The sequence below is a fragment of the Pelmatolapia mariae genome, linkage group LG10_11 (assembly GCF_036321145.2).
Source record: "Pelmatolapia mariae isolate MD_Pm_ZW linkage group LG10_11, Pm_UMD_F_2, whole genome shotgun sequence".
Taxonomy (NCBI): domain Eukaryota; kingdom Metazoa; phylum Chordata; class Actinopteri; order Cichliformes; family Cichlidae; genus Pelmatolapia; species Pelmatolapia mariae.
The window spans coordinates 31806564-31820466 of NC_086236.1; the positions used below are offsets into that span (position 1 = coordinate 31806564).

A 13903-nucleotide genomic window follows, 5' to 3' on the forward strand; every position below is an offset into this window, starting at 1 on the left:
AATGTGTGTAGTTCACTTCCTCCAGTTACTGGAGTTTTATCCCCTTTGGATAGAATTTTGGATAGAAAAGAAATACACTACATCTTTCCGTTGTCACCTACAGTGATTTTAAAAGAATGAGCCTTGCAAGACTGGCCTGTGTAACAGGAGCTACCTTTGGTCAATACTGGTGAACATTAAATTTGTACGAGTATTAGCTATTTACATATCAGTAACCTTTTAACTTTGTCTTGGGCTTCACCAACTCTAGAGGAAAAATAGCTAAAAAATATTGAAATGCTTACTATGCTTAAAAGAAAGTTTTTGCATAAATGACCAGTAATCCCCCCAAAAGAGAAAAAGAGATCTTCCCAAAGTACTTTAACACTACAAGCTACATACACACAGAGTGCCTAGTATCAGTTACCTACACACTCATATTAGGGGCAATTTCAGATACATCGTTTTACTCCAAGATGTGGCACCGATGACCTTCTGTTGTTATCTTCTTCTCCTGCCTGCAGCACAAAATTTATATTATGCAACAAATAAGGCAACTTGTAAATATCTGAAACTGGCACACAACCATATGGATTTTGGCAAATACCAATATTCACTCTCCAGAAAAGACAAACAATAAACAAATGACAGTAGTGCATAGCATAAAAGTCAGAACAAATGATTGGTACCTTGGAATTCTCATTTAACCTGTTTGTGAACAATTGTGCAATCTCTCAACGAAATGATATGATAAATATATACCACAACAGTAAGAACTGTATGCTCAACCTCCAGTAAGATCAGAAAATCATCAACTAGGTAAACAATACAATCACCAATGTGATCGTATAATGTGAAAAGCGTAGTAAATAATGACAATTTTTAAACTGCAACCTTAAATTGCTTAGAGAATTATGCACTAAGTACAGATACAGCCACTCAAAATTGCCGCTTTCAGCCACAGGTCAGCCAGCTGTCAGCTGGTATTTATTCACCTAGCCTATTGTTTACTGAGTTGTACTTACGTGTGAATTATAAGCTTGTCCTTTGTTTTTTTTCTGTTAGGTTCCAACTTAATACTTTGATTTTTTGTTTCTTAGATTTCTTTAAAGTTTTATATTGTGTGTGTTTTATATTGTCTTGAGTGACCCATAATTTCTCTATATTTTGCATAAGAGATGTCAGACTTTTTACCTAGTTTTTCTTTTTTTAAAGTGCTCTTCAGGCTTCATGAAGGTATTTCAAAGCTGTTCTTTGGACATTGGCTGCTTTTTAAACCATTTTGAGTCCTGTTATGTGTGACTGTGTAACTCTTATCAGCTGGTTTTATTGGGACTGGGCTGGGTTTTTGGAAATGTGAGCAAACAAACAAATCAACTTCATGGTGCTTTCATGAAAACTGGACATTAGAACACATTAGAAGACTATTGTTAAAATTCACATGCATTTTTTGGTAATGTTAATATCTAAAATCTAAAAAATCTTTTGGGATTAATTTGATTAAAGGACAAAACACATCAATGGCATTCACTAAGATAGTTTTACAGACAGATAGAGATGGGAGGTTGCTGATTGTCTGTAGAAGGCTCTTATTTATCATTAAAAGGTGACGATATGCACGGCAGCTGAACAACAAGCACTAAAACAAAAAGCAAAAATCTTTCATTTTAACTTGTTATGGTCCCCTAAAGAGGTCCAGGGGATAGAAAGTAACAAAAAGTGTCCGGGTTGAAAAAGGAGAGAAAGAGGAAAAATGGTAATGTACCCAACAGATGGCACCTAGGCAGGAGAGACAGAGAGACCACACCTACACCAGGGAAATTTCAGGACAGGCCCTGCTAGGGTCGTAAGGTAACTGTGTCATTACGTTTGGGAAAACTGTTATAGAATACTTTTAATAAAAGTGTTCCGTAAATACTGAACAACTGCTAATGATTCCTGGAATACATTAAGACCAGGTTGAGCACTAAAAACTGTTAATTCTCTCCTACCTGTAAGCATGTGGAGTGTTTTCACCTATAACTAAATAAATAAGTACTGCAGGTTGGACACTGATTTGCGGGACATGTACCAGATGTTGGATTTAGAGTGTCCCTTCCCCAGAGTAAAATTTTTGAACCACAGTATTTAATTATTTGCAAACATGATATACTAAGATTAGCGGCAGACAACTTGAGTAAGCAGGCATGACTGTGACCGTTACCGCTATAACTGTTAGTTTATTTGTAAATGGTAAGAATTACCAATAGTTTTAAGCATGGTCCCAGAGCGTTGTGGTTCATCATCAGAAATATTTAGAACAAAGTGCCACATATATCTGGCAGAAACACAAGTTAGTAATAATCATAGAATGCAAGCATCACTTTCTGTTTGGCTTGTTCGGCATGCACAACCTGTATTTTATTTGCTGCAAACATATGTCTCTATAAATCTTTGACAGAAAGGCTGAATTCCTGAACAAACTGAAAAGGTTTAAATATATGGTGTAGCAAGTCTGTAAATGAATGCACCTCCACACTGCTACCCCTCGTGGATACTCAAGACATTACGACTGTTTTTCATAGATGCCGCTTACGGGCATTACTGCTCAGGGTTGCACCATCCACGTCACAGATGGGGGATATCATTATGTCCACCCATCAGCCGGCAATCGGTCAGGATTCCACTATAGATCCATCCAAGTCCTGTCACTGATCAGGTGGCCATTTTAAGTGGCTGTTTCTGTAAGTGTATTGATAATGTGGTGCACAAACAAAGCAAATCTGTACTGTTTTCATTGTGTCATGCAAAAATACATCTTAAGTAGACTCCCGTTTTAGTTATCTTTTAATAACGATTTTAAACAAACTGGTTCAAGCTTACTGACATCAATATTTATCATGGTCATGTTCTAACTAGGTTAGAAATTGTGACAGCAACCCCTAAACTGTAATTTTGCAGGCATCTGTATCTCACTTGTCCGTGGTTTTTTTTTTTTTTTTGTTGTTGTTGTTTTGTTTTGGGTTTTTTTTGCAAACCCCTAAAAAGGGAAAATCACATCATGTGAGATCTGACTGTTTCACCATCATCACAAGCACAGAACATGTGACAAAAAAGAGCATTCCCACATACACAATCTCTTCCCTTTGTCATCAACACATTTGTTACTCATAGGTTATCACAGGAGTGAACTGGATCATTAAAAAAAGTCACATTAGCAGTCACTTGTGCTCTAAGTATACTTTCTGTCAGAAATTGACAGAAAACTCTTTTTAAACACCAACCACAGATCAAATCATTACTCCTGCAGTCTTGAGATCAGCATCTGCCATTAATCTCAGGGCAAACCAGGTTAAAAGCACACATTCACAACACCTGAAGAAAGCTTCATAGCAGCTACACAGACCATTCATTCAAGCTGACTTTTTGTGTTGCATGATCAGTGGGCTGATAAGCACAAAAAAGTTCTTTCAATTTTTAAAAAGAATTTTATCCAGCTTTTCAATATTTCACAATAAATATGCGAAACAGTGTAATGTAAATATCTAAATAACACTGTATGTATGTAACTTTGATATAGAACAGGGGAGGACAATTAATTTTCCCAACCGGCCACATGAGAATTTATGACTGCTGTGGTGGGCTGTGCACCAATGAACTGAACCCAAATGTAAAACTATTCAACATTATCAAAAGCAATTTGGAACAAAATGTGCATTTTTAACAAGGTTCTATTGCTAATTTGTTTGTAGTTTGTTTTGCAGTTATTTAGGTCTTTTTTCTTGTTCTATGAGACAAATTTAGTTTATTATTAGCTTTAACGGGTGCACTGGTGTCAGATTTGAAATGAGATGGAAATGCAAAGGATAGCAGACAGATTATCCATGTCTAGTTTTGTTAAACTTTATCACAAATAATGTTTGTTCACATGCAAAAGAAAACCAGCATTATGTGAGAATATCTTTGTATGTGTGGAAAGTTCTTGTTTTTGTGAGCAGAATAAAAAACCAGCAGTGATACTGACTTGAAGTCTGTGATTCATTGCTTTTCACCCTGATGAAGTTAATTATTTTAGTTACATCGACAACATGGTTAATTTTTTAGCATTGACTCGCACAACACCTCTTGGTGAATGATACAGTGCAAAAATACCAGTTTCAGTTCTGGGTTCCTGTCAGATTTGGACGGCCATCAGTTTTCAGCATCAGCATTGCTGCCAGCTGCTCTGCAATCTGAAACAGTTTTGTTATTCTGTGTATAAAGAAGAAGAACTTGGTTGTCTTGTGGACATCACAGTTGTTGGCCAGAGTCTTGGCCAATATCTGCTTTGTTTTTCAAATGAAGATCCTGATTTTCTTATAATGTGGTTAATCTATCTTTTGGGATTCACTTGGAGAGGGGCACATTCTCAAATGCTTCATTTTTCTCAAGGCATATCACCAAACACTATGATAAACTCCCCATCAGAGAATGATTTTCTGTATTTTGTGATTTTGTGGAAGATGACAAACCTGGCCTTCACTGCTCCATCCCTCTGAAACTTGTTGCTTTCACAGCAGTGTCCATTCCTGTGTTGCATCAGTCAGGTTGTTGTATTCCTGAATTCAAATAAATACTTTCTGTCCATGTTTTGTTAAAACGCTACATTCTATGTAGAGTGGATTTACAGCAAAGCTGTACCGATGCAGAGCAGAGATGGACACTGCAAACCTTTCTAACAAAGCTGCAAAAGCAAAAACAATTTTTACCAAGCTGGATAGTGCAGTAGAGTCCAGCTTTGTGATTTCCCACAAAATTCACAAAAGCATGATGTATCCTTCTTTATGTTTGAATGCTAATTTTGCATTAGCCTCATGTGGGCAGGTCAGAGACAACCAATGGACTGAATAAGCAGCCCAAGAGCCGTGCAAGAGCCAGCCAGGTCTGATATAAAAAGTTAATACCCTGTCAGTAAAGACATGTAATACAATATTTGCTAGCACTAGCAGCACTACAATGAATGCTGCTAGTGCTAACACTGCCAATGTTTTCTCACACTCACTATCTTGTTTTTCTGAACGTGATTATATTATGCATAGCTAAAAGTGACAAACACTGCAGAAGCATTTAAAAGGCGGTTTAATTATTTAAAATGGCTCTTAAATACATATTTTTTGTAGAGTATTATTTTGAATCGAAAGCCAGATTGAACCTCTTGTTGGTGTAGTGAGAAAACAAAAGGTCTCAGTGACATTTTTATTTGATTCTTGCGACTAAAGAAAATAAGGGGGACTAAAATGGTACAATGGCTACCTGCATTTTTTAAATATCTTACTATTAAATGATTTCATATAATCTGAAGCTTTTAACCATAACTTTAGTAAATTAAATAATAATGATCATAAAACCAGTGTGGAACGTGGGTTAATATCATGTAACGAGTGCAGCTTTCCAAATTAGCCACAGCACTTTGTGAATCAGGTTGGACACTCTAATGATGCCATCAGCACACTGAACTCTGGGTTTTTCTGTTTCTGTCTGCAGAGAACAAAGCAGCACAACAACCAATTTCTCACTCCTAAATCATACTTGACTAAAGTGAGTCTGAAAATCAGCTTTCAGTGTGTCAGTATGAATATGTCATGAAGCTGCTATGGCACTCTTATTGGGTAGTTCAAAAATGCCATTGGATAAGCATATGCATTTTGAAAAACAACAGTGCAGGTATTGTCTGTACACATTTGTACAATTTTTACACACACTACAATGAAAATATAAATTTGGATGCACTATGTGTAGGACTTTGCCTGAGAAATCATGGTGTATAATTTATTGTTCTGAACTGTTTATAATGAAGGATCAGTTATTCTGTTTTGCATACAACTGTAAAAATACAGTAAAATTCAACAATCACATTGCATTTTTCCCTTTTTATCATTTACCTAAAAAAGCTTAATGTTATTGTACAGATATTGAACAGGACATGACACGATAATAATAATCATAATCTGAATGTACACTTCAGAATTGGGCAATAAACAGTCAACTATCAACAGTTACATGTATTTTTTTTTCTTTTTCCATGTTCACATATAAAAAGGTTGGGGGAGACACAAACTCAGAAGTTCTACCATCATCAAATTAGTGCATTATTTAAAATCTTTGCTTCTGCAGGTTGATGCTTCTCACTCTTGACAAGCCAACAGAGAACAGACTCTGATGCAAAGCCAGAAAAAGGAAAGAAAATTAACAGAGAAAAAGAAAAAAAAAATAGGGTGGACCACTGGCAATCTTGGGTTTCCATTCTTCTTACTGGACTAAAAGTCTGTTCTTGGTTTTCAATTCTGAGAGAAGCTCCAAGGTGGTAGCATTTCACATTAGAACTTGAGAAGGTAGACTGAGGTTACAGTAAGCAGGAGGCATACAAAGCAATGTGATAGCGCAGTAACCCCGTTCACATCATGCATTGCACCAGGACCTGCAAGAGAATAATGCAAAATGGGATTCATCATCAGGGTTATTCAGATCAGTGCTCTAGTATTGACTATCATTAGTTAAAATTTAATGTTCATGCGGTTTGGTGCTGGAATTGCCATGGAAACTGGCAATCGGTGGAAATAAAAGGTAATTCAATGAATAACATACAGTGGGTGACTTTCAGAATGGCTTTTTTATGTGTAGCTGCTAATATGGAAGAAGTGGTCGCTGACAAAAACAAAACTTTTTTCTTTTTTCTTGAATTCACTGAAGTGAACAACATAACAGCAACATATTTTTCTTACCATAGAGTATTATACTGGCATTAGTGATTCCCATGGTGTTCATAGCAACACAAGTGTAGTTCCCATAGTCTTCTTCTGAGACATTGAAAAAGATAAGCATAGACTGTTTCCCTTGATTCTCTATCTTTACCCCGTTTAGTCCATTGAGGAGCCTATAAGAAACAGAAAAAGCAGTTTTGAAATCTCTGAGAGAATGTGTTTATTTGTAACTCTTGCAAATGCACTCATAAAATATGTTTGATTAAAAGTTAGGGAAACATTTTTTAGATGCAAAGCAAAACGCTCTGAATGTTCCTGTTCTCATGCTCTCCTGAATACCTGCAGCTACTGCAGTAACTGTGGATGTGCCACGGTCCTGGGTCTGCGACCCAGTGTTTTGAGTTTGTACTATTGTTTGATCTTTGATTTCATCATAATTTTTCACTGCTAGTCTCTTGATTTTGGTTTTCAGTATTTCTAGCACCCTAGTTCATTAGTATATCATGATTACTAGCCATTAGGTTTTGTTTATGTGCCTCCCCTGTGTTCCGTGTTATGTCTACTCTGTGCCTTCCTGTCCCACGTTTCAGGTCTTTGTGCCTGTTGTGTGTTTCCTGTTTTACTTTGAAAGTCCGTGTCCTATGTCAGTGTATTCTGTTTTGCTTCCTCCCAGTCTCGTCTCATCTGATTAGTGTCAGCTGTGTTCCCTGCCTGTCTGCCGTTTCCTTGTTTCCCTCTGTGCATATATAGGCTGTATCCCAATTCAGGGTCTGCAGCCTTGAAGGCTGCATTTTAAGGCCGATTACGTCACAGCGACGCAAAGAAGGCTGTCCCAATTCGAAGGCTGCTCAAGATGCGGCTGACAAATACGTCCTTTATTTCCCTGGATTTGAACGATGGATCAGTGTATCCTTTGTGGCCCAACATATCCCAGAAATCATAGCGCGGCGGTGGGTGTTGATAATTTGCCGAAAAAAATGGCTGAAGCGGGGTGGCTGAAGAGTAAACTTTTAAAAATAGGTACTGAATATTACGTCACTTATTTATGTGCAAATGTTTAATAATGAAGAACATTAAAACATTACTGTTGGCCACATGTCGGCAAAGTTATGTGACATTAGTGATGTTAGTACTTTTAGCGTCAACTTGGTTTTAAAGCCTTTACTTTAAAATATACACCGTTCAATAGTTGACCTTAATCTTACAGAGAATGTGATGATTTTATGGCTAATTAAAGTCAGTAATACACAAATACAACAAGCTGAAAGTCAGTGAATGCTACTCAGTTTTCAGTCCCGAATATCACGGCACAAGCAGGATTCACTGCACTGTTAATGTGTGGAGCCAAACGGACTGCAACGTTTGTTTGAACGAGCTGACGGTTCACTTGTTAAGCTGAAAGAAAGATGCTTTAATCACAGGAGTCACACGTGTTGCCACTGTACTATCTGGGAACTCTTCTTGTTTAGCACTCGTAATAACACAAACACAAAACTCCTTCTCTGTTGCTGTCTTGTAGCAGTGTATACACCTGAGACTGTCACCTGTCTGTCTGTCCTGCATGCTCTCTCTTTTTCTTTCTCTCTGGTTGTGTAATAAAAGTATGAACATGTGAACTTCCACAGGTTTTGGAGATGATCACACAGGAATGAATGATATTAAAGAAGTGGTTTGATATAAATAAATTATCATTGAATCTAGATAAAACCAGATTTATGTTATTTGGAAACCAAAAGAAAAACATCAAAGTAGAAATATGTGTTGACAATGTATATTTAGAAAGAGTAAATGAAATAAAATTTCTTGGTGTAATCATTGACCACAAGCTCCGTTGGAAGTCACACATTACTTATGTTCGGGGGAAATTGGCACGGGGCATTGCCGTCCTGGGGAAAGCAAAGCATATGTTGGATCAGAAAGCACTGCATATATTATACTGTGCTTTACTACTGCCATATATGAGCTACTGTGTAGAGGTCTGGGGAAACACATACAAAAGTAACACACTAACAATAACTATAATACAGAAAAGGGCCATTAGATTAATAAATATTGTGGGGTACAGGGACCATACAAATGCACTCTTTGTCAAAATGCAAGCTATTAAATTCCAAGACTTGGTGAAGCTTAAAACAGCACAAATAATGCATAAAGTAAGAAATAAATTGCTTCTAAAGAAATCTGTAAATTGTTCACAGAAAGAGAAGGTGGGTATAACTTAAGAGGGAAATGGAATTTAAAAATACAAAGTGCTAGAACAACTTTAAAAACTATGTCTATCTCAATTGCAGGAGTTAAATTATGGAACAGTCTAACAGAAGAAATAAAAGAAAGCAAAAACATAAACCAGTTTAAAATAAAATATAAAAAACTAATTTTAAATAATTATAAGAATGAAGAAAACAGGGTTAACCCAGGACGGTAATGTTGCTGGCAATGGTGTTGTAGTTCTTTTTTTTTCTCCTGAATCTGCAAATTTACACATTCTGTCTTTTTCATATGAAAGGTACTATACTGTGGTGGGGCTTCCTTGTTTCTTGTTTTTGATTTATGTATGTTTGTTTTGTTTTGCTTTACTTTTGCTTCGTCTGTTGTTTGTTTAATTTAAGACTAAAAGAAAATTAAATGAATGAGAGGTAAAACTTGAGGGGGTAGGGACAAATAAGTATATACTTCTGCCTACTCCTTTTCAAACAAATAATGGAATGATATTTTGTAATGATTGTGAAGGCACATGTTTGAAATAAAATTAACTGAACTGAACTGAACTAAGTTACACTTATATTTTAATCATACAGCTTATCACACATTTTATTTTCATGTGTGACAACTGCAAGTGTCCAGAGTGAGGACAGACTGAGGGACCCACTGCTACACATCATTTGTGAGGCTTTGCAAACCTTATGATCCATCAGGACAAACTCAGCAGTGTGTGAGGAAGAGGAGGAGGAAGAGCCAGCAACAGCTGACAGATAGAGAGATTAGACAGACTGTTCCCTTTGTGTGAAGGACTGCTAGAAAAGTTTAAAATAACTAAGCGTCTGTCCTGAATCAGTCTTATTAGGTAATGTTAAAATTATTTTATCATTCCAGTGTTTTCAGTGTGGGAGAAAGTACTCAGGGCCTTCAAGTTAAACACTGTTTAACTTAAAGGCCCTGTAACAAGGCAGTAACAAGTTTAATATTCAGAAACCAGTGTATGTATCAGCAGCAGAATGTACCTAAAGATTAATGTCCATGTTTTTTTTCAGTTCTATGAAGCTTTGAGTATTTTGGAGTAGTCCTGCTGTGTTTGTTGTATCAATATTGCTGTAATTGTTTATATGCTTTATATATTTTGAGGTAAGTTGATCTATAGTGTTACATCATATTCTATAAGGATGTTATGTGTTTGTATACTTTCTGCCCAGTTTGACCCATTTAGCAGAAGTCAGCCTGTTTAAGGCTTTGATATCTATTCTGTATGACTTAAAACAGTTATAACATGGTATGATTTTCTCACCCAATAAAGGAATATTTAATATATCAGTCTACTCTTCATTTTATCAGAAAGAGTTATCACAACTTGTACATTTTATGTTTACACACACATATATATATAAGCATTGAGCCAAATTTAGTAATGCCAACATATTAAAAGAACAATATTTGTCTCTTATATATAATATATCTATATATACACTGTCAAAGATACTTTGATTTAAGATTTAAGGTGATAGGAAATATAAATAACTGAAACTTGAATCTTGAATGAAGCTCAGTATTTGACACAGAGTTCAAGTTCACTGCTGTAATAACTAATAATTATTATTATAAAAATAACTTTAATATTGGCCATATTATATTTACATGACCAAAGTGAGATGACTTTAGTCTCATGAACAACATTAGCTAATTGTTATTTACTAGCTAATCTTAAAATGACTGGTCAGCAATGTTCCCTCTAATTTTTCATGTGTCTGAGCGAACACACAAACTCCCTGAGCGGTCCCTTGGACCACTGTGAGCAACAGTAGACGTGTGCACTGTGGTCACGCCAGCATTGAATCGATCCAAGTTACATGGTTTATTAAAATAATCAAATTACAGCATTTACATTTATGTTAGAGTACTTTTAATTAAGTGCTTTAGCCCACTTACAATGAAAATTTAAAAAAATCTTGTTCATGACCTGTGTAGTATGTTAACACTATTGGAAGTAAAAATAACTTGAACTCCAATTTTGAAAACACAACTTTCTTTTTTTATTTATTTATTTTTTATAAAGCTCTGACTTGTATTATGAGTATGAGTCTGTGGTCTGGGAGAGAGTCTTGTAACTCTCTGTCTGCAAAATACAGGATATAATGACCAATGTTGGGCAATTAATTATATAGTTACTTCTTCAAAAAAGTAACTGAGTTATGCAAACAACAAAGTTTTTTGCAGCTGTTTACCTAAAACTGCAGTCAAGGCGTTTTTTAAAAATAAACATTTCAAACTATTTACAGAACAATCAGGTGTTCTGGATCAAATTTGATGCCACACAAATTATTTGTGCCACTCCAAAACATAATTTCTGTCCACTGTGAGATAAAGGAGAACAACAGCCTGATACCTGCAGGCCTGACAACAGGAGATGTATCACTCCTGTAACACCTGTAACATTCAGTAGTCGCCTCATTGTTCTGACACACACAAAAAAACTATTGACTACACTACACACTAACTACACAAGATTTGCGTTAACCGTCGCAAATCTCTCACATCTCAAAACACCGCCATCACTCCTAAAACTTCCCCCTTCCTAAACAACTAAATGCCATGTTGCCATATCATTTTTTGATTGGTCGACATGGTACATTTTTCGACCAATAGGAAAGGGTGGGGTATTTTTGGTGTTGCTTTTGCTCACAGGCGGAGAGTGCTTTTGAGCATTTTCCTGATAAAACGCCGTTTTTACCGTTTCTTCCCGCAGTAAATATAAACAACGATAGTATTCAGGAAGAAAACCAAACATTGCATATAATTTTATCATAACTCCGGTTTCACGTGGCCTATCAACACAATTTAAAAACTGGTATAAAGTCCACACTTTTTCCGTCAATTGTTCCGTCTGTCCTGCTCACATCTCCAATGGTTGTACACGTTGTCATTAACGTGGCTTCACTCCACATCAGCCACGCCGCTTTGCTAGCTAAAACACCGGTGTCGGCACATAAGGACGCTGTCATAGCCTGTCAACGACGTTGATTAGCTGCGTATATACGAATGTGAATAGCATCATTGGCTGGACTATGGGATAAGGTGGCATCATTCTAATCCCATACGGGAGCAGCCAGTGACTTACTGACTAACACTGCAAAACAGAATTGTTAAAGTATTCATTTTAATTTCAATTCCGGTTTGATTTTTTTTTTTCTGTGCGCAGAGACCGTGCCAGCAGTGCGCAATTGCGCACACGCGCAGCTTAGAGGGAACATTGCTGGTCAGTACAGAAAAGATGCACGACATTCATGTTTTTACAGTTCCGTGGTCTCAGCCTCAAATACTTATTCAAATCAAACAAACGTCATGTAAAAACAAACAAACACATGAACTCTTGATTTTTTTTCTTCATTTCTGTGAAACAATGCTGTATGAAACGTTTGCAGCGGTTAGTATCAGGACAGAGGATAGACCGTTCGATTTCACAAGCCTCATATTTCCGACCTTCTCGGTCTTCAAGGACGCAGCCCATGTAGACCGCAAAGGCTGCGTCCTCCAAGGCTGCAGACCCTGAAATGGGATACAGCCATAGCGTGTGTTCTCCTTTGCTCGTTGTCGTCCGTCTGTGTATCATTCTGCGTGTCATACCCTGTGTTCTAGCTACGTTTCATGGTTTCAGGTTTATTTAGTTAGTTTTCCTGATTTAGGTTTTTCTTATTTTCTTTCCTTGCCATGTCTGCTTCTGTTTGTATTATCACCGTTTGAAAATAAAGCTCACTCACAGTAATGCCAGTGCCTGCACTTGGGTCTATCTCTTATAACTCCACACATTTGCCGCTGCAGCCATGACAGGATGCATTTGTTTAAAAGCCCGCCTTCCATTTCCCACATTGCATTTCCTGTTTCTTTGCTACAGTTTCGCTGTTTTTTTTTTACATTTATTTTATCACTCCTCTCTATCACTACTCATTTCATCTTATAGGGACAGGAAATGCTGCTGTCACTATCAGGGACCATTTAACAGTCTACCATAGCCATTGTTTGTATAAGATTATTTACTCTTCTCATAAATGTATTTCCAGTTTCAAGTCATCAGTTGGAAAAAGCTACTTTATATTAGATTATTATCTAAACATTTGAGCCCAGCACCCTACTGACATAAACTAATTATAGAGAAACAAATAATTTTCCTTTGGTAACCATGACTTTGTGCAAATTATCTAACTGTTTTTTCTAATAATGTGATTAAATTGTGATGTAGTCCACTGATATAAGAATGCAGGGCATAAGTTATCTTATCTCAAAAACACGATTTTAAACAGTGATATGAGTGAACATCATTATTTTCAGCAAAGATCATGTCGAATGAACTAAGACCACAGCGTACAGCAGAACACGTGTGTTTGTGAGCCTGTAATACTGAGGTCAAACAATTCAGAGCATGTCGAAATCATAGAGCTCAGGGGAGAAACATGCCTGCGGTCTTCTTTGTACCACTCAAAATCTGCCCTTGGGACAGCAGAGGCTTCACATTGCAGAATTCCTTTTTGTCCAACTGAAGTACCTGTACTCCTCGCTTTAGAAATGAAGGGAGGATCTGGAAAACAAAAAAATACCAGTCATATGTTTTCATATGACTGTTTCTTCAAATCGAAATTGTGCCCTCAACTGTCCTCACTCAGTGTTAGTTTCACTCTGCACCCTCCCACCCTTTGATGTCCTATATAGCCTGAGAGTGTGATAGCCTGGCCCTTACAGTTGACGGTGACTTGCACTGTCCTGACATCCGGGCTTGAGATGTCATTAGATGCAATGCATTCATAAGATCCCGACTGTTCTTTGGTGATGGCTGTGAGCATCAGGTGCTCCCCCTCTGTCACAAATTTATGGGTGCCTGTAGAGAAAGAAACAAAGCAAAAGAAAAAAAAAAACAGTGCACGAGTTAATGTTTCAATTCAATTCGATTAGCTCTATAAGATATGATGCTGTACCCATTTCAGAAGAAAAAAAACAGTCTA

At 36.8% G+C, this 13903-nt stretch overlaps 1 protein-coding gene across 1 annotated transcript in view; it reads right to left on the reverse strand.

The window, feature by feature from the left end:
- Positions 1 to 1436: 1436 nt before the first annotated feature.
- opcml (opioid binding protein/cell adhesion molecule-like) overlaps positions 1437 to 13903 on the reverse strand; it is a 388855-nt gene continuing 376388 nt past the window's right edge. Inside the window, exons 5-8 of the mRNA XM_063486143.1 lie at positions 13642 to 13779; positions 13362 to 13482; positions 6720 to 6871; positions 1437 to 6415 (exon numbers count right to left, since the gene is read on the reverse strand). Of these exons, the coding sequence (XP_063342213.1) occupies positions 6315 to 6415; positions 6720 to 6871; positions 13362 to 13482; positions 13642 to 13779 (512 nt within the window). The 3' untranslated portion in view covers positions 1437 to 6314. The remainder of the gene's footprint in view (positions 6416 to 6719; positions 6872 to 13361; positions 13483 to 13641; positions 13780 to 13903) is intronic.